At 39.8% G+C, this 23,774-nt stretch overlaps 2 protein-coding genes across 2 annotated transcripts; both read right to left on the reverse strand.

The window, feature by feature from the left end:
• On the reverse strand, positions 431–2,265 carry LOC105157722 (40S ribosomal protein S15a-5). The gene is made up of 3 exons (XM_011074174.2): positions 2,075–2,265; positions 1,545–1,705; positions 431–795 (listed from the first exon to the last, which is right to left on the reverse strand). Exons 1-3 carry the CDS (start codon positions 2,202–2,204, stop codon positions 697–699), a joined length of 390 nt encoding a protein of 129 aa, XP_011072476.1. The 5' UTR covers positions 2,205–2,265; the 3' UTR covers positions 431–696.
• On the reverse strand, positions 2,261–14,931 carry LOC105157837 (dentin sialophosphoprotein). The gene is made up of 14 exons (XM_020692488.1): positions 14,753–14,931; positions 14,400–14,707; positions 12,605–12,834; positions 11,380–11,447; positions 8,911–8,982; positions 8,438–8,793; positions 8,165–8,233; positions 7,998–8,086; positions 4,731–6,926; positions 4,538–4,615; positions 4,346–4,457; positions 4,009–4,059; positions 3,090–3,905; positions 2,261–2,382 (listed from the first exon to the last, which is right to left on the reverse strand). Exons 1-13 carry the CDS (start codon positions 14,787–14,789, stop codon positions 3,855–3,857), a joined length of 3,717 nt encoding a protein of 1,238 aa, XP_020548147.1. The 5' UTR covers positions 14,790–14,931; the 3' UTR covers positions 2,261–2,382; positions 3,090–3,854.

Raw genomic sequence — 23,774 nt, forward strand, 5'->3', positions numbered from 1 at the left:
GGCGGGAGGGGGGGGGAAATCACATAATATTTTGTCAAATTGAAACCAAGAAATTGGAGAAATCCCAGTTCTCCCTTCTTTTCTTGGGCTCTATTCCAAATCACAGAATCCGTCTCCAACTATACAGGAGAAATGAACACCTGAAGTATTGATGCTTACTTTACCTCTCCAACCAAAATACTCCCATTTTATCTTCTGCCAAACATGTCATCTTCAGTCCTCAGAGATGATAATGATGCTTACAAGTAGCAGCCATTGCTCAAATTTTAGTAAACACACAAACTTTGAATGCATAAGCAAACTTTGTTTCCGCAGGCAGATGTGAAAACTCCAGCGGCCAATTATAAGACAAGTGCATAAGCTTTTAATAATTCTCCAACTTAATTTTCAAGAGCACACTGCAGAGACAATGTAATCACTTTAGAGGCTGAAAAAAACGGGGACTTATCGGTGCTCCCAAGTCCATGGAAAATCACTTCCTAAGGGTACTTCAGAAAAGGGGTGGAAGAGCGCGGAATTTAAGTACATGGTACGCAATTGCTTATCACCAAATTCTCCCTGAAGTTATAGCAAAAGGGAGCTCCACAAATCATTGTTCTTCCTAAGCATTCTTAGTTAGAAAATAGTATACAAAACAAAGGAAGAAAATGGCTGTCACTCGACGAACAATCCTCTCTCTCCAGAACCACAAAATCTTCAGTAAAAGTATCCAAGCACTTGGCCACCAACATTCTGTCGAATAGCCTCTTCATGATCCAGAACTCCATTTGGTGTTGTAATTACAACATAGCCCCACTGCATGCGGAGAAAAAAAGATGTCAGTTGTAGATATATGAACATACTTATTCTATATATACTTATATATATATATAACATAAGCTTTTTTTCAAGCCAAGATTAAGAACAGAAATACTTTAGCCTTTAAGCAAAGATTAAGCACAGTCGACACCCTCAATAATTCAAAGTAATTCCTATAGGCCTGTCATGGTGTCTCCATTAGAGGTTTTCTTACGGAATTACTGAACAGAAACAAATTGGTAAGTTAAGTTTCACGATTGAACACCAACCAAAAAGGTCCTTGTATTTCAGTAATTATCCAATTATTGATCATATGACAAGCTTATGTAGTTTAATTATACTAATCGAATCAGATTATTTATCAGAGAAATGCTAAACTCTTCTTCCGGTCGAAGTATATGCCTATCACCGAATTTAAGATATCAAGTATTGGGATGATATAAAACTTTTTGTGCCCAATGTCATAAACAACTGCAAATCATTTACACACATCACGCATCATGTTAATATGCAACACGACACTCTCGAAAACGCTACACTTGTATTTCTCTACATGTTTGCAGAGAATCTGAATATACTTCCGACCTTATAAGATTTAACTAAGTAAAACTTCTTAAACACGTTAAAACCTTAGAACCAGATTGAATATTCACCACTTGGCATTCCCAAGAAGCTCAGATGCAACCACATTCAAACAAAGACAATCCAATCACCAGACGACAGCAATGAGAGAAAACCACACAAACCTGATGCGTTGGAAGCATTCGAGCTTTGTAACTGTCTATGTGCTGGGCCTTAATATCTTGCCTATAAGTGATTGCCCGACAATCTTTAACCCTCCCTAGCAGCTGCACACTTATCCTCCCAACCCTATGTGGATCATGAACTTCAAAATCCTTAATGTAACCTGTCATACAACATCACTCTACACATATTCACCATTCTCAACTAATAGAATACATCCAAAAAACAAAACAAAATAAACCAAATCAAACTTCAGAAATATCATCATTCCAACACTTCCGTACATCCTCAACTTCTCAAAACAGGCTTCAATCAAAACCACAGTAAAGAAGCAACGCGAGCTCATACACCTACATAATCCCTACCCTTTTTCATAAATCCAATTTTTCCACATGGGCATCTACCAAAACCACACTACTAAAGTGGAATTACAGAATGAAAACACAGAAAACGTCGTATACGTACACAATTAGAAATACACTACTAATCGTGTATACGTACACAATTAGAAATACAAATCATATACGAATACCTCTGTATTTCATGATTTGCAGGAAAGAGGCCATGACATTAGAGATGGGCTTAAGCTCCGCGGAAGCGAAGCCTCTCTTTTCTGCATTGACGATGGTTCTCAAGGCATCGTTGAGTATTCTTCTTCCCATTTTGCACTGCTTTTCTTGTTGCTCCTCCAGCTATCTAAAACCCTTCAACCGATTCCCGGAAATGCCATAGAAGTAGCAGAAAAGCAGCCTATCTAGGAATTGGGCCTTTCGTGTGCTTGTTGGGCCGATAGGCTCCTAACAAATCTACAACTTTTGGGCTTCCTTGACGAGTCCGTTTCTGCCCTTCCAATTTAATTCGATGATATACCGAAGAGTTAATGTAGAAGTTAAAATTGATGAAATCTTAATTCAAGTCAAATCAAGCACCAATCTGAATTACGTTTGAAATTATGATAATATATTTTATTTTACTAATAACAATAAACAAAGTATAATAAGTTATCTCCATCAATTTAATCAATACATTAATATAACTAAGAACGATAAATAAATTACAATAACTAAACTCATATATAACTACAAACACTCATATAAAATGAGATAAACTCGAATTCATAATCTCAAACTTGTCATGAAATTTTTAACTACAAGAATAATACATTATTGGTGAAAATTTTGATAATTTTAAGAAAATATGGTATTCTGAATTATAGAGAACAATGAATCATTTTCAACTAATCTATTCATATATAAATTTGTAATAAAAATTGTTGTATTCGTAGATATCGTTATCTAGTTTTGATACAAATGGAAATCAGGGTTCACCTAAAAATGGTTTAATATTAATTCATGATAGGGGAAAAAATTACAATAATCTAAAATTTGTCATAATTATAAGTACCACTAAAATTAGAAAAGTCCTTAAAAAAAACCTTTTATAACAGCTTATTATAAGGGAATTTGTTAGAATATTTGCAATTTTCCTCAAACAATAAAAAATATCTGTAATTAAAACAAACCTCAAAAGGACCGATTGTAATTTACCTTAACTCGGATTCTGGAATTCCGCGTAAATCTGATTATATTAGAACTTTAGTAGCATCAAGCATAGCCCTGTCAGGTCGATATTCAATTATTTCTGCCCAATTGGACCATATCAATTCATCTCTGCCCAATTTAAACTTCTGGTCCTATAGAATTCTACCCAAAGAACAAAGTGAAGACAAACGAAGCAAGCAACTTACCCTCTCCTCTCCACCAAAAAAAGCAGCAGCTTACACTATGACCAAAAATACGGAATCACTTTAGATCCTATTATTGTTTCTATCGCCACTAAAGTAACGTCAAAATTTTTCATCACAATGGACATGTAATGCCGCAATGATTGCCGACTAAATAAATCAGTAAGGGCAAGAGAACCTTAAACCGCACACCTCCTAGAAACCATAAGAATACATCTGTACCATGAAGAACCATGAGAAAGATATTGTACACTACTATATACACTTTCGATATCCCACAAAACCAACCAGGAGATCCCATCTTATGGGATACAACCACACCACCGTCACGGGTCTCGAATACATCCACACCACTACATTGGGCTTCCAAAATCAGCCGCTGCCACTTTCAACTTTTGGAAATGGAGGCTAGCGCGGAAGCTCTCCAGGTTCCAGTTGCAGAGCATTACCAGCACGGTTTCACCATGAAACCGAGAGATTACCATCGCAAGGAATATATCACCTGAAGTTGTATCACCTTCCAAATATAAAATGCGGGTGCCCCAACAGGCAACGACTGTTAAACCAGTCAGTCCTTTTTATATGAGGCAGCATAGTCTTTAATCATCTGTTTCAAATGCTGCATAGGAACATATACATCGATTGTGTTAGCCTAAGTATAACATAATGATCAACAAAATCAAGCGTCAAAGTTACTAAAAGAACAAGTTGATGATAACCACCTTTAGTTCTTCATAAAGCACAACAAATATTTTCTTCAGACGTTTATGTTTCTGCAAAAGCCCAGGTGTTAGTCCAAAGAGAATCACAACTCAATGAAGGAAAAGACTGATCTAAAGTCTAGAATAAAGAGGTCAACATAGTCGTAATTTTTCTGTGACATAGGTATAACCAGCACAGAACAGATCTCCAACTAGTAATCAGTTTTAACAAGATCTGCGCTCAAACTAAACAACCTTAACACTGGCAAAAAGCAAGGAATGCAACCTTCCGCACCATAATTTCCTGCGCAGGAATTTGACCAGACAAACATTTCTAGAAGACAAGTCTTGACCATACCTCCCCACACTGACGAAATGATGATCTCATCTGCTCCAAGATGTCACAATATCTCTTCATATCTCTACCTTTGTGAGCTTCAAGATCCTTTCCGAGTTTACTGAACTCATCTCTAAGCATATTACAAATGTAGTGTCAGATAATTTAATTAGACTAACCAACCAGAATGAAACTTAATACAGCTCAAAGCACCTGTATGACTCCAAGATTTTGTTCAACGAACAATAGCTCTCATACTTCTCTTGATATTCCTTCACATATTCTTTGTATCTGAAAATAAAATGGCATGTCAAACTGAGCACAAGTCCACAGCTTTTCAACATATAATGGATTGAAGGTCAAGAAAATCTTCATTTATTTTAGAGAAAACACTGCTTATACTTACTGAGAAGCATCCTTTATCGGACCCTTCAGCTCAGGCTCCTCCTTCTCGTATTTGGTGTATGAACAACTGTTCTCATCTGACAAACATTCTTTCTTTTTCTGAGCACCATCAATGCTCTCTGTAACAGAAGCATCTTTTCGTCTATCATTTGAATCACCTACCATATTAGGTTTCTGTTTCTTACTTTCTTTCTTGGTGTAGGAACCAACTCCACGTATAGGGTCATGCTGCTGCTCTGTTGAATTAACAGATGCTTTCCTGGAAGTATCTCCATAAGCTTCCAAGTTTGGCCCCTGACCAGTCCCAACTTCAGCAAATCTACTTTTATTACTCACTTCAGGAACTTTATTGTTTTGCAAACCAACCTCAATATGATCTCCCCAGAGTTGATGATGCTGGTGCAGAGGTCGAGTGCCTTTGTGATGAGATCTTGTAAGATCATCAACATAAACTTCTGGGTCCTTCCTCTTAGATGGTCCACCTGGAATGCCAGAGACTGCAGCTTCTGAATTCGGTGGGGACAATTTCCCTGAATCAGCAGTGATCTTGTTATGTGGTTTTCCTCTACTGAAATCCGAGTTCCAAAATTCGGAATTGACTGGGTTGTCATCCAATTGTTTAAAAGAACTTTTCCTCTCAAATTGCTTCTTAGGCCCAGGGGTTTCATCACGGAAGGGTTCTCGAAATTCACCCAACTCCAAGTCTGAATGCTCTCTCCGAAGTAAACTCCCACGACCATTCATCACCGGAGATCTATCTGTATTACTAGTATTGTTATCCTTGGGAGAATACCCCATGTATGAGTTAGAAGTACTAGCCTCTTTCACCTTCCCCAGCACATCAGATTTTCTATAATGGGATTCTGCCATTGTTGCATGTTTGTCTCCAACACCTTCCGAGGAAAATGTCATCTGCCTTCTCTCACTAACCAAACCATCTTCACATTGTCCCTCTGTGTTAAATCCTTTCTGCCCCCTAACACCCTCATTGGTTTGAAGGCTTCTTTCAGAGTATTTAACCCCATGATCCAAGATGTCATGTTTGCCAGGCCTCTTTTCTCCAGAAGGGGCTTCAGTCCATCCTCGAGCTTCATAAGATGTTTGACCTGGCTGATGAGAATCAGAGACATACCTAGTTGGAAGTACTTGGTTGAAACCTGTTTGTGAGTTGGGATCATTAGTTCCGTCCCTAGCGGTTCTGTTAAAACTTAGATTTATGGGCCCTTTGTCAGGCCCTTGTAGAGGCTTATCAGGCGATGAGTTACAAGGACTCTCACCAAAAAGAGAGTGTATAGTCCCAGCAACCGGTTCATTCGAGTTTTTGCTTTTCAACCTCTTTCTATTGTGAGTCCTCTCATCAGAATGCTTATCATCAAAACATCTTTTAGATTTGCCTTTTGATGATCTTTCATTAGTACCAGACTGATCATGCTTGGAGTCATTGGTGACCAAAAAGTCCACTGCATGAGTTTTTTCAGAGACTGGTCTTTCTTGTTGTTCATGATGATCCGGAAAAGAGGGTCTGATCTCTTCAACTTGTTCTTCACCTTCTTTATTAGGAAATAAATAATTAGCTGGAGGCCTTTCAGCATCATGATCATCTTCAGGGGAATCTTTATCAATCTCAACTGCATCAGAGACATGATCATCCTGCTTATCATAATTTCCTATATCAACATCTTCATCATCAGGTTGACTCCACGGAACAGAAGGTTTTGGTGAGATAGGATCAGAATCTTGCAATTTATGATTGGATTCTTTCTCATCATCGCTTGTCGTTATATCTACGTGCTCATCAGATGCCTCCTTGCTGCTGGAAGATGCATCACTGTCACTATCGCTACTACTCTCACTTCGACTTCCAACTGGGCTTTGACTCTTACTTTTGCTATGACTTCCACTATCGCTACCACTGTCACTACTGTCACTTTCACTATCGCTGTCACTACCACTGTCACTAGAGCTGCCTGCCAATGCTTCACTATTGTTAGAAACTTTTTTGTCAGTAAATTGATCTGGTGAATTATGTATAATATCGATTTTCTCTGTGGTGTCCATTGTATCCACAGATAGAGAATTCAATTCACCCTGTTCTTCATCATCAGCAGCTGTTTTAATGGAAAATGTAGGATCTTGAGCAGGAAATTGGTCAAACTTCTCGGGTGCAGGTGATTGGCGATGATAGATTTCTGGTGAACTGAAGGAAGATATGTCATAACATCCCCAGCAGCAAGCACACGGCACCCACAGAATGCAAGATGCAGCAATGTGAATGAAGAAAATGTCAGAATATGGAATCAGTCACGCCAACTTAATCGAACTATACTGACATTATTCCAAAACTTCTAACAGTCAACAAAAAGTACTCACACATCCAATGCATAAAACTATTGGCCTTGCAGAAGACAATTAGTTCCTCTTTTCTGTCTCCTAGTGAATGTTTAGCCTTTTCTGAGCACAGAACATTTCATGATTGCAAAGCATGCAAGAGCTGAGATACAAAAGATAACAGACAGAAACCAACATATACTCATAGTTCCTCCATAAAAACAAACCTTTTGTCCTAGTCGAACAGCACTAACTTATGTACTTAAAACTGATGCAACCGATGCTCTTACAAAATTCAGCTCATTTTGCTTTTGCATTGAGCATGAACAGAGGCAACCTCTTAGGTTTTCACTTGTCTATCCCGCCTTCCATGAAGTTTGCGTTATGCGGTGAAAGCAAGATTCTAACATATATGTATATTTCAATTTTTTATAACTTGTTACAGATGGTCAAGGGACAAGCACTAGCTTAAATTTTAAAGAACCAAAAAGTCACATATTGATAAGATATATGATAAGAAAAGGTTAAAAATGTCGCTATACAAGGGAAATATAGATTGTAACAAAGTGGATGTGATAGTTCTCTGAATACCTCACTGCACATGGAAAATTGTCCCTGACGAAAATATTTGCATATCATGTAAATAGTTTCCAGAATATAAGAGACTCGATGGCATCGGACATATTGTAATGCATCATATTCAGAATTCATCTCCTTCAATAATTCCATGCTGATTACATGTCATATTGGCAAACTTACACAAATGAAAAGGCCTTTTTGTTCTACCATTTATTTTCCATCTTAAGATATGCTAGCATATACACCAAAGCTCACGGACCAACACAAGGAATTAAGTTTTATCATGATCCACAGTGCAGGAAAAGCAAGGCGTGCAAAGAAAAAAGCATGGGCATTAAACACACAGGCGAGTTAGACAAACCTTCCAATTTGAGGTGGTGGCTTCTTCAAGCCGTCCATCTCCACTCCTGGTTTCAAGAAATATCTCCCAGGTGCTTGAAAAGTTGCAATCTGACATTAACAATTAGATAAGCATGAATTATTTTTTAATCTTGCTAACAATTTCTATTAAGAATATCCATCACCTACTTGTCTCAAAATGGGCTCAATTTGTCGGGCTGAGTTGGGCATAGCATCTCCAATAGCTTTCTCCAAGGCCTAATAAAGAAAAATAATGAGAACAAGGCCATGTTCAACCACTCATATAAGACATCCACCAAAAACAAATTTGATACAGAAATTGCAGTTTGAAATGCATTCTCCTCATGTCTGCAGCTTTTCCCCTTTCCCACCTTGTTCCTTCTCATTCAATGAAAAAGCAGAAAAGGAAAAAACGTGAACTGCTCCAATTCACCTGCTAACCTTAAGACTCATTCCCCTAGACTGATGCTCCAGAAGCAGAGAAATCATCAAACTTCTCAAATCAGCAGGTTTGGCCTCTGTATTTTTGTTGTGTTTTGGTGGTTTTTCACGGATAGTACTACTCGGCAGCCTGCTGTGCATTTCCTTGTCCGAGCTGGCAGTTTTATTCATAGGTTGGTTGGGTGCAACATCTTGTACAACGGCGTGTCCCTTGACAAGATTGCCACTTCCAATTGGGGACCCTGGAGCACCATGTTGCTCAGGTTGCGCAGACAAAGGTGAGCCAGCAGAGAGCTTACCCTTCGAAAGAGTTGTTACAGGCAAACCAGATTTATAGACAGACTTAGGAGGTCCACCTGGTCAGGAAATAATGCCAAAAAAAGATGCATGATATTGACTTGACACATATAATAAAAGGAAACCATCGATAAACCAACTGGCAAAGGACACATAAATTTCAGTCTTCCGCTCACCTGAAGCTGGATCAGATTTTGGCTTTTTGAAAGGAGGTTCTTTCCGGTGCTTGAAATTTCTCCATGGTGTAGCTGAAACATAGAACACATTGCACTTAAGTTCTAAGGTAGAGAACAATCAGCCTATAGAGCTGTTCTGAACATATCAAGATGGTATCAAATCAATTAAGAGCAGGAAGGCTCTTGCATCATACTCACTCCATTCTGTTTCTAGTATCCATATAGATTCCGCAATTGTTTAAGATGAGAATTGAAAACGTAAAACTGATGAACCTATTTATATTATTGCCCACAAACTTGGTACTGTAGTTGAGAATTAGTGTATTATTATTGCTAGCAAACATCTTTTAGGAAAAAATAATTACTTAAGAAAATGGAGTTCTATTTTGGGGCATGCCATGTAGGAAATGGGAAAGATCAATTTGGAATAACTAAGTGCTATCTACACATGTATCTTGGTCTTTATTTTCCTTCTAATAGAAGAGCGGCAGGACTCACGAGCTTTATGGGGCGTTTGGTTTTATTTTCAAAAGTCAATTTCCAGTTTACCCTTTTCACATTCTAGACCTTGTTTGTTTAGCCCTATCCCATCGAAATGCCCATTTCCAATGAAAATTTGCAACCTAGTATACTGAAAACACACTTCACAAACCACCCTTCTAGGCATCACCATTGCCTAGTAAAAGAGGACATGTTGTCATGTCATGTTGACTTTTTAGGAAATAAAAATAATCTGACACTACATAATCAAAATATAATATCCACAAAATACCTATATAACAAATCAAATCCAAACCCATTCTCATTTCTCATACCTATAAATTAGGGTTGGAAACATACAATTCAAACATATTCCTTCTTGTAATTTTATTGCCAATTTGCAAACTTAATATTACCATACACTCAAGTGCCAGTATTACAAGTTACAACAATCCACAAGCCCTTTTAGGAATCAGAGCATAATTGGTTCCATTTTGTATTTTCTCAAAATCATGCATTCAGAGGCAGAAGTTACATTCAGCCCATCTTTTCCATGACATGTAGAATGTGTAAATTTTCAATTTAAACTGAAAAATGTGAGAGAGCTATACAACTTTTTCATCATCGAGTTACATGGCAACAAAATAGAGTTCGATTTTCAGAGAATGACAAAATAATTGACAAACAAGTATAAGAGTTGGTTAGCAGTTGTGTTGGCTTTTACCTCATATGCTGTGCTAGGCAATAAAACTTCTCCAATGAAAGATGTAACGGTAAATCATACTTTTATGTCTCTAATAGTTATTTGCAATTGAAGTTAAACATTTTCAAGATGATTCACATTCGCAATGTTCCAAAAAGTCCTACATGGTCGAGTTACCATATAGACCAGCTTAGAAAGAAACATATGGAGATATTTAAAATCATATGCTAATGTGACTAGCAAAACCTCAGTCATCTATATGATTAAAGGAATCCAAGATAATATCAGATGCTCAATGTGAGGTGCGAATGCTCAGTCATAGGAGGTTTCTATCGTGTTGCTTCATTTGCATGTCACAAAACAGCAGACCAAATGTTCAATATCTCAACCCTTATACAACAAGCAAATAAAATCTTCAAGTCCCAACTCGTAGCAGAAAGTTAAGAAGGCAACAAAAGATGGGCCATCCAAGAGAATGTTTAAATGCAGGAAATGGAAAGAAGTGGCAAAACACTTTTTCTAGCAACAAACATTTCTTGTATCTAGTCCAGCCCAACTAACATTAGTAAGTGAATTAGGAATATTTGGGAACGAACTTCACTCTCTCATTGTGTTGACCAGCACTTAGTTGACCTTCAACTTTCAAAACAGAAATACAAAAAAGGTCCCGGACAGGAAATAGATTTTAGCAGAGTACTGTTTGAAGTGGCTACAGATTACACCAACCAAAGAAGAGATCTATCATAGTTACTCTGAAGCCCGACTTTCAAACAAGGTGGTAACAGTAGAATGCTATCTCGATCTGATGGAGAGGCAAGTTGAGAAATAAGAAAATTTGTTCTTAACAGAAATGTCACCCCCCTAAAGCATCATATATATCAATTACCTCATTGGCACAGAAGCTAGAAGAAAAATAGGGTTCAGAGATTGAACAAATAGTTACTGCATTAGTATTCCATTGGAAATTCTGAATGATGTGATAGAAAAAAGGATACAATCTCAAGACGAACTTTTGGCAGACAATTGGAAACAGATGTACTAACCCAAGTCTTTATAGTTTTTCAATGTTCTGACATTTTATAAGATTTATGTTAAGCAAGGCACCACATAATAGCATTGTTGTTCACAAATAGTTTGGAACTAGAGATGATTTACAAATGTACTTCCTTTTATTCGTGTTTACAAAGCAAATTCAGTTGTAGCAGTAACATATGAAACAAAATCTCATAAACACCCGTTGGAGAGCAGAGCACAAAGAATTCTAACAGCAAAGTGATAAGACTTACACTCAGCAGCAGCAAGTGCCTTCATTTGATTCTTCATAGAAGGGTTCTGATGGTCTAAAACAATGGCCCTGTTATCAGGTAAACAAAGGGATTAGTAAAAGACTTGAAAGAAATTGATAGGGCAGTTGATTTTGTTCCTAACTCACTCAGAATTTTCAACTATATCAATTAACCCCTACTGTTGGCTTGAATTAGTAAATCTGCTCAATTTCCAAAGAGTTGACAAAACATGCAGCAAGTGTTTATTTACCTTTTTAAAGTGGAAATACGACATTTAAAAAAGTTGATAAAGCAATGAGTGCCTAGAATTTTAAGGACAGTTTGACTAGCTTTGACTTTGTGGATCTTCTCCCATCATATTAATCTATGATAGGGGTAAGATTGTCTTCACAAAACTTTTGAGGCATGTTTGAACAAAATCGAAGACAGAATATGGACTAATTCTTTGATGAGAATTTTCAAGGGAGCTATTAGAATAAACACTTTCAACCAATATGAGCATGTCAACATATATTTAGAAAATTAACATCATCTCATAATTCATCCTAACCCCCAAGCCACCCGTCCAGGAAAAAACAAGGGGCAAAGAAAAGAAAATTTAACAACAAAGGGAAGAAAGGAAGCAAAGAGAATAAAACAGTGTTATCACTTTCAGACCTCCTAGGACCATTTTTCACACATGAGCATGAAATCTTCTTAGGATGATAATCCCCAAAACTTCAGCTTCTTATACTGCAGAACTTTTTTACACTGAAAACTTTAATTACCCTCAACTACATGCAAGTTGTTATACAACTAACTATAACCAAAGCATATTGGGAATTAACAAGTCATAAGAGGCAACTAGTTAGAACTTGGTAGCATGAAAACTTAGGTCTCGTTTGCCTCTTTGAATTGAACAGGATTAAAGGCCCAATTCAAGCAAATCCTGTGTTTACGAGCAATTTTCTGAGCACACTACTAATAGCAAAGCCCGTCCGGACAACGCAAATTGCCGTACTAAAAATCCCAGACCTTTGGCTGGAATTTTAATGGCCCAATAGAAGTGAGCTGTAAATTGGACATGAAATTTTTACTTTGTCCTTATTAAATTTCACTTCTACCCGCTGCAGCCAAAATTAGGCTTGGTCCTATTTCCACACTGGTAGCAAGCTGTGTACGGCAGAAAGCAATTTTGGAAGTAAAGGTGTGGTAGGGTGCTGTGTTTCCCGTCGGCAAAAAACACCAGTCTATAAATAATAGCTTGCGCTCAGCTTCTTCTGACCGCCTTTTGACATGATTTTTAGTCGATTCATCTAGTTCTCGCTCCACATTCAGCTTACGCCAAGTGCCTCCCGATTCTACAAGCAGGCCATTTCCATCTTGACCACTTTGACGTTCTTCATATATGTCACAAAAGTCCCCCGGTTCCCTTGACCATGTAAATTTGAAGGTTTTGTCGCCTACAAGAATAACCTGGTGAAACAAAAAGAATTAAAGGCCTGATTGGAGCTCTATTTTAGTATTAAGGCTGGACAAAACCACATGACAAAACATATGGCCGACAAAACAATGTCATTGTAGATTAAGCTAATAAGTAAACAATAAATAAGCATTGTGGGACCAAATGATATAGAAATGATATCCAGCATAAATGACGTTTCAAACTGAAAGAAGACACACGAGACCACACAGCTTTCGTGATACTATCACATAGAATAATAGCATACAGAATACCAAGATCCAATCCAAAATTAATTATTCTTTTTCTCAGGTCAATCAAGGGCGAACGCACCAGAAAGGAAAGGAACCACCTTTTGAATGAGTGAAGTGAGAACAATACCCGGCTTAAGAAAAATTGGGACAAGGAAAGACTATGCTTTTACCAAACTCACTAGTTATCTCATCATAAAATGGGTGAAATTACACTACAATGAATTATGAGGAATAGGATTGCCAAGGCGGAGATGTTGCTACCATACACTCGACAACTTCACCTGTCTGGATGAAAGACAAGGAAAACTGGTGCTTTCAAGGTTATAACAGGAAGAAAAGAAGAAGGAAAATTCCCCAAATGAATGGTTAGCAATATATTTATAAGAGTCACTGTGTATAGAAGCAAAGTTACTTGCAACAATGCAAAAAAAGGGGGGGTATAACATGGTTATGCAAAAAGTACATCTGGAAAAGCCTTAACTTGTACAGGGACACTCATTCATTGCTACCATTCGACTGGCTTAAATAAATTTTACTAGGAATTAACATAACAAAGTTAGAGAAGGGAAATGAACTAATAGCCGAAGGAGTAATCCTTTAATAGGACCAGAATTCCGATTGTCAGCAGATTTTTGTTTAATGTTTTCCACATAAAGTGACCGCATTCATGTCATAACTTTCAACATCTCTCCATCTCACTCCAAATTGTGATCTCCATGGGATCAACATTCCACAAACTGAGAGATTTGTCTGTGATTAGCATCCATCTATTATTAGGATCAGAATTTCCAATCAAATGTCACCTTTTTCTTCTATTACTCAGATCCATTGTATTTCTCTCTTCCGGTTTTGCACAAAATAACACCCATACGAACAATTTTCCCCATTATCTACCCACCGAGTCACTTCTATATGCTTCATAATTATATATTGTAGCATCAGGCAATGCCAGAATGAAAAACTAGCATTCAGAATCACCAATAGCTTAAGTCCTCCTAACAACACACGAACTCTTTACAGCACTTAAGAAATAAACCTCGCTGGACCATTTAATTGCAACAAAACACACACAGCTGCTAATCCAGCCTAAACTCCAGTAATCAAAACTACAAAATTTTCAGTTAAACCCTAATTCCATGCTTCGGGATAGACAGTCAATAGCGAGAGCGACAATAAAATAAAAACTAAAGCAATTAATCAGATAAACACCTCACATTTTTAATAAAGATGTTCTAAATTTTCAGCTAAACCTCTTTTTTACACTGCAACACTAGTGTAATTGAAAGATTCAATAAAAGCGTCACTCATTAAATTCAAATACTCACATTTCCATTAGGATTATTAGCATTAGCATCGAACTTGATACGCACAGAACCCCTTTGTGCCTCCACGCGCTTGATCTCCTCTACGAGGTCAGGCGACAGCTTTATTGCCATACCGAAATTCAGAGGATTCTCCCTAACAAGGCTAAAACTCTCCTCCACCTGCAGCGAAGAGGTCGACGGGGATGAGATTGCGGCGGAGGATGCGCCACCGCGGCCACGGGGGCCGCCGCCCAAGGAGAGACGACCGGCGGGGGCACCTCTGTTAATAGGCGGCGCGTGAATGTTCCTCTTTCCCGCACTGCCGCCACCCCCGCCCCCGCCCCACCTCCCCCTCTTTCCGCCCCTCCCCCCACCGCCGCCACGGCCCAACTTCCCGGGGCCCCCGTACATTAGTTTCGGGTTCGGGTTGGGGGGTTTTCTTTGTTTTGGTAATATTTTTCACCAGTGTCCAGAAGACAAATGACTCGGAAGAGAGCCGACCAACAATAGTTGAATTTGGGTTTTTCCAGTTTTCTAATTGCAATGCCCCCCATTTCCCAAATTTTATCCTCAACAATCATTCTACTTATATGTTCAAATATAATATAAATAACAATAAATTACAATGAGTTTTCATAAATTTATTATAATACGAATATTTTTATTATTTTTTAAATTCTAAATATTTTTTTAATTAATAATGATCTGATAAATATGTTGTCACAAAGAATATTTGTTAGACAGATATTGACTTCATAGGATATATATAATTTTTTAAATAACAAATAAATATTTATAATCTATACTATTATAAAAGAAAGATGAATTTCTGACTCAAAATATTAATTTTGATACTACTATACCAATTTATTATAACACAGAAAATGCCCTTTAACTTTTCAACTTAGGTTGAATTAACTACTCGTTCTTTAGAAAATTAATTCCATGCAATTACACATACTAAAAAAATAAATTTCTTCCTATTTTATTTAAATTTATTGTGAATTCAAATTGAAATAATACATTAGTATTTATGTTCTAGGTATATATAATCATTGTTACCAATATAACTCATTTATATTATACAGTTTTAATTTTTAATTTAATTTGAGTAAAATATGTGTTTTATAATTAATGTATTAGAAGAAGTCATCAAACATTTTTGTATGTGACGTTGTGTCACAGGCGTGCTCTTGTTCATTGCACTGGAATGTAATTCTCATATATTTTCGCCTGTGCGGCCTCAAAGGTTACGCCTAACCTTCGTCCGGCCTTCGCACACATCAGAGTATAGCGACAGTCCGTCGCGTGACTTCGATACTGAAACTCACTAGTACGACATCTGAACGCGTCCCAGCGCTGCACCGCGTGCCCTTGCGCTCGCCTATCCAGAATGCCCATACTCGCTGAGGCTCTCGGCACTCGTGCCTTTGCGTCTCGCACACAATCTCGGAACCTGCCGATGCATTGCTCAATGGCAAGGAGCATCCTCGCTCCGCCTCGGCATTATGGCGCTACTCCTGGGCCCGCAACGCCCATCTCATGCCCAACACTCACTCGGTACATCCTAGGCGCTCACCCTCGTCATGGCCGCCTTCCATGCCTCGCCCGAGTAGGACAGCATCATAAGTCCGATGCTCAATCGATATGCCGACATCTTGCCGTGCAGGACATGCCTTCTTGCCTTTCGGCTTTGACTTCACAATAGACCCACAATGTGGCGTCGTCCCACGAACGCCTATCTTTAGTCAACGGACATCCATGAACGGCTAGAACTCGATAGCGCATTCCATGAGTTGGATCACAAGGTTTTCGAATGCTTTCCTCGATCACCCATTCGCACGAGAGGCGTTGTCCCTGATATCCCGTAGCCTGCGGGGCAACCTTGCACATCACACGGAGCCTCTCGACAGTCTCGGCACCCAACGTAGGCCATCTTGGCCCTATGCTGCCCGTCAAGTTTCCAAGCCCTTCGGGGACTCTAGCGCTCCTCTCATGAGCTGCCTAGAGCCGGCTCTTGAAGGCCCCCATCATGCCCCCAAGAGATGCTGATTTAGTGCAGACGTCGTCTCATACTACTACCGTCGTGCACGGGGAGGACCGGCTGGAGCTCACCGCATCATGTCCCCCTTATAATAGGCTTAAGAAAATAATCTCTTGTTTCAAGAGTAGAACACTGAAAGGGCCGAGGAGTGCACTTTTCTCGCATCTCCAAGTATAAAGCACTCTACTCCGCACATTAAGCTCTACTCGCACCTCCGTCATTGCTGCGTGCTGGCGACATCCCCTAGTCGCCCGCACGTCGTCCACAGGTCACAACCGACCTGTGAGATCCTCACCCACTCGATCTGTTGACGTTCTCGTCAACACATACACGAAGGATTGAGGTGTATGCGGTGCCCAATACTCTCTCAGTATCTCGCGACACCATACTGATCTCTTGCTCTTTCGAGCGCTCCAATCGTGAAGTGCCTCTCCAGAACAACACGAGATCTCCTCAAAGCGATGCTAAGCTCCTCCTCCACAAAACACAGTGTCTCTTAATGCACTCATTCAACACTAAACTTGAACGGAAGTCTGCGCCTCTCTTTGCACTCTCTTCCTATGGTGGCGGGTAGCTCTCAACAAGCAGTGTCTTTATAAACCCGCTTGATCGCCTCAAGTTGGAAGTCTGTGTACTCGTCTACACTCGCTTCCCCAATGTCGCTAACATTAGAAGTCTGTGCCCTTCTCTACACTCTCTTTGGAAGTCTGTGCCTCTCTACACTCTCTTTGGAAGTCTGTGCTTGGCTCTACACTCTCTTCCCGACTCTCTTAACTAAGCTCCAAGTCTTGTCAAGTGCGCCTCTGAAATCTCCAATGCTCCTCAAGACAGTGCCTCCAAAGCACTCGAATTAATCTGGAACGAAGGAAGTGTGGAGTCTGTGTTGTCCCTCAAAACAGTGCCTCGAATACACACAAATTGATCTTGGAACGATAAAGTGTGGAGTCCCTGCAGCGTCACACTTCACACTCTCTCCCCTACTCGATGTGTTGCCTCCCTCAGCAACACGCAAACCCGCCCCTGCGGTAGACCACACTTAAACACTTGCAAACACATCATGGGCCGGATGCCCAGCTGTCGGAACCACGCCGCTCGTGGACCGAACGTCTCTAAAAAAGGGGTATCACTCAAACCCACACAGAACGGGGCCTCTGCCCTCAATCTGGTTGATGACCAAGCTTACGTCCTAGCTCGACCGCAAAACTCCATCTCATTGTCTCGTCCTGAGCGCTTGACTGCAACTGCAAGGATAGGATTTCTGAATCCCCGTCCGGCAGCAAACTCCAAACGCTAGTCTCGCATCGGTCCGATCGCTAACAAGAATAGGATGTTCAACTCTAAGCCTGGCTACAAATTCAAACTCAAATCCCAGCCCGGCAGCACCATGCAGCTCATGGTGCCAATGGAGCCCGATGCTCGCCTCAATTCTCAACTCGGCAGTCCCCCTCGAAAATCTTAGACCAAAGAGCCCATAATATGGTATCAGAATCCCATCGAGGAACCTTTTCAACTCTGCTCAAACTCGTGCTCCTGATGAGCACCCAACATGTAGCTTAGTGGGCTGCTCCCACTCAAGCTCCGGATAAGTTGTATTTCTCACATAACGGATGCATATGTTCCTTGGTTCTTGAAGCGTGTTGTCTCTTGCTAAACGCACCCTCATCTACCACAATAGCATTTCATCCCATAACTCTGCTCGGCCACACACGGCTTGCACCGACAACTGCCCATAACGGAAAAGGGGTCTTAACGTCCACTCCTCGCAACCCCAAGGGTGGCTTGTTCCATGCACCTCATGTGCACTGTGCTTCGGTTCCTGAATATTCAGCACGTCCTCATCTGCTAGAAGGTCTTCAGACTAATGAGAATAGGTCCTTCATCCACCACTCTCAACTCAAGGTGGTACCTCGCCCACCAAAACGGCCTCATCATCTAGACCGCCTCCTGGCTTGCGGCAATCCGCACACTTGGTTGCTACACTCACTCACAAACATGGCTCTCGCAGTCCATCCGACACATCGGCATGTCCCCCTCTCGCTCACGGAAGCCAAGTGAAATATGAAATCTGAATATCAATATGCCGAAAAGAAATTTGGATCATGGTTGACCGCTCGCCCAACACATCTGCGGCGCCCACACATCTACCAACCAACAACAACGAACATGGACCGTAGCCGCTCGCTCTCTGAAGCAGCCTAAACGCTCACAAAGGACTCTACCCAACATACTCTTTGTGGCAAACGTCCCCTAAAATCAAACTCTCTCACTCCAGTCTGATCTTGTCTCAACTGATGGCCTCAACTGATGCCAACTCGCCTCTACCTGACGTAGAGCTCATATGCCATTCTTTGACTGGAAGTTCTCATCCTCCTGGTTCGCAATTCACCTCGCCCCAATGAAGGCAACGAGGCTCTGATACCACTTCTCACGAAGCGCCCTTCGCAAAGCGCAACGTGTGGCTAGTAGTCCGCTTGACTACGTCCGCCAATCTCCAGACACACTCCCGCTCGGCACTAACGCAGCGCGCCGAAGGAATCACAATAGGGAGGAACAAATCACACAATAGTAAATTGCACACGCGATTTCAGAAAGGGGCTTTATTGATGCTGAAAAATGCGTATACAGTAAACAACGATGCTAGAGCAAGGGGATCGCCTTGAGGGGGACTCTAACACGTCACTAAAACAAGCTTCTTGAACTCATTGCCCCCTATAATAGGCTTAAAAAAATAAATTCTATTGTCTACACTAGATAATAGAAAAGTTGAAATTTGCACCTCAGGAGGCGTAACGTCCCCCTGAGCAATCTAAACAACAGAAAGCAAATAACAAAGCACTAAAAGACCAACTCCTATGACTCTAAGACTGCGGATGCCCTCGGTGAAGGTTGATTGGTCGGCCATGTAGAATGGTTGAGTGGCCGAAGTGCGCGTCAAGGGTACCGAGTACGCGGGCGGCCCTTGACACGTTGGAAGGCAATGACAAGTTTTAATATATTGAAAAAAAAAATTACGAGCTTTAATAAAATAAAAGCATTATCAAAACTTATGGGTGCAAGTACTGTGTGCCATGATGTTTAGTTACAAAGAACATCAGGAAAAATTATTGTAATTTATCTTAAAAAAAAAATTAAAATGAGAGAATTTTTTTTTCGAGAGGGTAAAATTACAATTGTAGCCATTTATAAAATACTCCTCCCTATATAGAGAGGTTGCTTTTATAAAAGTAATACCATACATGTTTATTATATGATGTCCACGACTGCAAGCTTAATAAATGTTACAAAATATACTTGTAATTGAAAGAATATGTACGACGGATAACACAATAATTTATTTATCTAAAATTCACACATAATTATATATGTTCAACGATATTTGAATTCAAATTCAAAACATTGACGAATAAAATTAAGATCTTATCTAATTACCTGCGCCTTATGATTATGGGAATAAATAAGTGAATACGGTTTAAATGGCTAATTTTATTTATTTTTTATTTGTGTGTAATGTTTAATAAGATTTATAGCGCAAGCTATGCGACTTTATTATACATTATAGCATCAAAATATTTTTATTTTGCACAATAAAAAAATTAATAAAACAATTTAGCATCGATCTAAATATCAAGATTTTATTCAACTTACACAACATTAAACATTGCCTTTTTCCTTTTCTTTCTCCCAATATTCTTGCTCTAGTTTTTTGGTTTAGTCAAAAGTACAATCCAAGAACAATACAAAAAATCTATTTATATCAAGCAGTTTTATTTATTTACCATTTTATGTATATTGTTAATTATTTTATTTAAATTGACTCATAGTGCAAAAATTTATCATCCACCACATAACATATTAACACCAGTCGTACGTCGTTTATGTGTGCATATAATAGATAATGTTTTATATGTTTAAATACATTATAAATAAGAATAAAATATATAAATCAGTAAATCACATTAAAATAGAAAAACAACAAAATAATTGGTATTAAAATCATATATAGTAAGAAAATAAAAAGTAATTATAATTAATTTTTAAAAAATTATATTTAGGAGTTTATTAATTAATAACAAAGCATCTATCAATTTTAAATCAGTTTTACAAATTAATTTATATTTTTATCATTTCTAATAAAATCTGAACTCAGTTTCGTCATAGTACATGATTATCAGATTTTACTAGGAATTCATATAAAATTTTGACTCAGCTATACAGATCAACTATAACAAGATTTGGGACCATCACTTAAATATGTAATATTCAACAAGACACAAATTGTAAGAGAAATATGTATAAAATAAAGTTTGTATTAAAACAAATATTTTTCTATATTTGTGTTTTAAATGTTATCTCATAATGGAAATGTTTAGGGACATGAGTGTGTACTAGTAGCATTAATTACTACAAATTTAACATTAAAGTAACAAATAAGCAAAGATTCGACATGCAAAAATGACAATTACACAACCAACTCATTAAAGAGTAAAGCACATTTAGCACATTCGAGCACTTCAGGAATCAGTTCACGTTACCATCATTTATGGGGCCAATGAGTTAGCGGACAGACGAGAACTCTGGGACTATATCACTACATTATCCATCCAATGTGTGGATACCCCGTGGTTAGTTGGGGGTGACTTCAATGCTGTTCGGGATCTTAGTGAGGTCTGCGGAGCTTCTGGAGACATAAGGCTGGCAATGGAGGAATTTAATAATTGCATCCAGAACGCAGGATTGCTTCCTTTACCCATGCAGGGGGAATGGTACACATGGCACAATTGCAGTGCAGGCCCCCGGAATCTATGGAAACGGCTGGATAGGATACTTATTAATGACACATGGAACGCTCGCTTCGCCGCTTCATCTTACTCGAGCCTTACACCACGTACCTCGGATCACTCACCGATGGTCCTGTATGGAGACAGACAACAACAGTTGGGAGGTATGTTCCGGTTTGACAATTATCTTACCCTCTCACCAAAATTCATTTCCAGTGTGCAGAGTATATGGCAGCATGAGATAGTTGGAGTACCGATGTACGCGGTGACTCGGAAACTCAAAGCATTGAAACCAGTTTTCCGAGAACAGAGAAGAAATAAGGGAGATTTATCGCACAATGTGCAGTTGGCTAAGGGTTTTCTTGAAGCAGCACAAATCCTGGTTAGCTCGAACAGACAGGAGGATTTGTTCCTACTCCTGGAGCACTGCTGTCGAATGGTCTTGGCAAAAGCGGCGAAGCTCGAGGAAATCATGCTTCGTCAGAGAGCTAAAATGGAGTGGATGAAGGGGGGTGACCAATGTTCCAGAGTGTTCTTCCGCAAGATTGCGCAACGAAGGACAGCGAGGAGAATCTTGCAAATTAACGATGAACATGGAGTTACCCACAGGGAGCAAGAGGCGGTGATTAATGAATTTGTCTCCTTCTACCATAACCTGCTAGGAGGAGAGAGACGTCGGGACATGGTGGATATTAGGTTCCTTAGACCGTGGGCACGACATTTGCTGACAGATGAAGAGGTCAATTCTATCTTATTGCCTTTCACCCCTTCTGATGTTAAACAGGCACTATTTGATATTGCTGAGGATAAAGCGCCTGGGCCTGATGGTTACTCATCAGGGTTCTTTAAAGCTGCATGGCCGATTGTAGGACGGGAGGTGACGAGAGCAGTGTTGGATTTCTTTACTACTGGAAGGCTATTGAAACAAATCAATACCACTTTACTGGCGCTTATACCGAAGGTACACTCCCCAATGGCCGTTAGTGATTTTCGACCCATTTCTTGTTGTAATGTGCTTTATAAGATTATTGCCAAACTTATTGTCCAACGATTGAGTGTGGTTTTGGACAAACTCATTAGCCCCTGCCAAGCGGCGTTTGTGCCTGGCAGAAGTATCGGTGATAATATCATGCTAGCTCAGGAACTTTTTTCGGGATACAACTAGACACGCCTCCCTCCCAGATGTGCACTGAAAGTGGATATTAGAAAGGCGTATGATACGGTTGAGTGGGACTTTCTGTCTGCTGTTTTACAGTTATTTGGGTTCCCTAACATATTTATCAGGTGGATTGAGGAGTGTGTCACTACAGCATCTTTCTCAGTCGGGCTCAATGGAAAACCCCATGGATTCTTCACGGGAGCCAGAGGGCTTCGACAGGGGGATCCTCTTTCGCCGTATTTATTCGTCCTGGTTATGGAGGTGTTACACTTGGGGTTTCTCCAATTGATTGATCAAGACGAGCTTTTTACGTTTCATTGGAAATGTGAAGCTGCACGGGTGTTCCAACTTGGGTTCGCTGACGATATACTATTATTCAGCAGGGCTAACATCGCTTCTATTGGAGTTTTCAAAACAGGATTAGATCGGTTTGCAGGATGGTCGGGGCTGAAGTTGAACGTCCAAAAGAGTCATCTTATTATTTCACGGTCAGCACAGGGGATGAGAGAAGATATGCTGACTTTACTCGGGTTCCAGGAAGGCCAATTGCCGATGAGGTACCTTGGCCTTCCACTCATATCGTCTAGATTGTCTGCTTCTAATTGTCAACCGTTATTGATAAAAATTGATCAACGTATAGCTGGTTGGGAGGGGCTTCAACTTTCATATGCAGGTAGAGTACAAATTATTAAATCTGTACTCACTTCACTTAGTGTTTATTGGGCTTCTGCATTCATTTTGCCTAAGAAAATCATTAAAGAAATTGAGAAAAGAGTACGAGCTTTTCTATGGAAAGGAACGGGGAATAGTGGATATGCAAAGGTGGCATGGAAAGACGTGTGTCGGCCTGTTGTGGAGGGAGGCCAAGGAATCAGTGATGTTGCAACATTAAATCGGGCATTAATGAGCAAGAAACTTTGTGATGTGATCAGATGCGAGAGGACATCAATTTGGGTGGACTGGTTGTACGCTGGTCGGTTACAAAACACCTCTGTTTGGACAATACGGGATGATAGGGGTTCGTGGGGTTGGAGGAAATTGCTACGTCTGCGAAGTTTCCTCCGCCCAATGGTGGATTACCGCATTGGGGATGGGACGAGTTTCTATATTTGGCAGGATCCATGGCACCCTCTTGGGCCACTTATTGACAGATTCCCACGCGCTCCGGACCTACTGGGACTTCACTTGTCGACCAAGCTTAGCTCGGTCATTTGTGGAGGCGATTGGCGATGGCCTCCTATCACGGATTTCGAGTGCTTGGATATTACTCATTTACTACCTCCAATCCATGGAGGAGTAGACCGTATTATTTGGAGATTGGACGGCGGTCAACCTTCGACCAAGGCACTTACCAGATTATTTGATCCACCAGGGACGAAAGTAGACTGGGCTTCACTACTTTCGGGCTCCTGTAA

The sequence above is a fragment of the Sesamum indicum genome, linkage group LG3, assembly GCF_000512975.1.
Source record: "Sesamum indicum cultivar Zhongzhi No. 13 linkage group LG3, S_indicum_v1.0, whole genome shotgun sequence".
Classification (NCBI taxonomy): domain Eukaryota; kingdom Viridiplantae; phylum Streptophyta; class Magnoliopsida; order Lamiales; family Pedaliaceae; genus Sesamum; species Sesamum indicum.

What these genes read in the sequence shown, in the direction of transcription:
- LOC105157722 (XM_011074174.2), bottom strand. Translation starts at nt 2,204, where the DNA reads ATGGGAAGAAGAATACTCAACGATGCCTTGAGAACCATCGTCAATGCA. An exon ending in GCAAATCATGAAATACAGAG is followed by an intron (nt 1,706 to 2,074) that starts GTATTCGTATAT and finishes GTTGTATGACAG; the next exon opens with GTTACATTAAGGATTTTGAA. An exon ending in GAATGCTTCCAACGCATCAG is followed by an intron (nt 796 to 1,544) that starts GTTTGTGTGGTT and finishes CTCCGCATGCAG; the next exon opens with TGGGGCTATGTTGTAATTAC.
- LOC105157837 (XM_020692488.1), bottom strand. Translation starts at nt 14,789, where the DNA reads ATGTACGGGGGCCCCGGGAAGTTGGGCCGTGGCGGCG. An exon ending in GGCACTTGCTGCTGCTGAGT is followed by an intron (nt 8,983 to 11,379) that starts GTAAGTCTTATC and finishes TCTATGTTTCAG; the next exon opens with CTACACCATGGAGAAATTTC. An exon ending in AAAATCTTGGAGTCATACAG is followed by an intron (nt 4,458 to 4,537) that starts GTGCTTTGAGCT and finishes TAATATGCTTAG; the next exon opens with AGATGAGTTCAGTAAACTCG.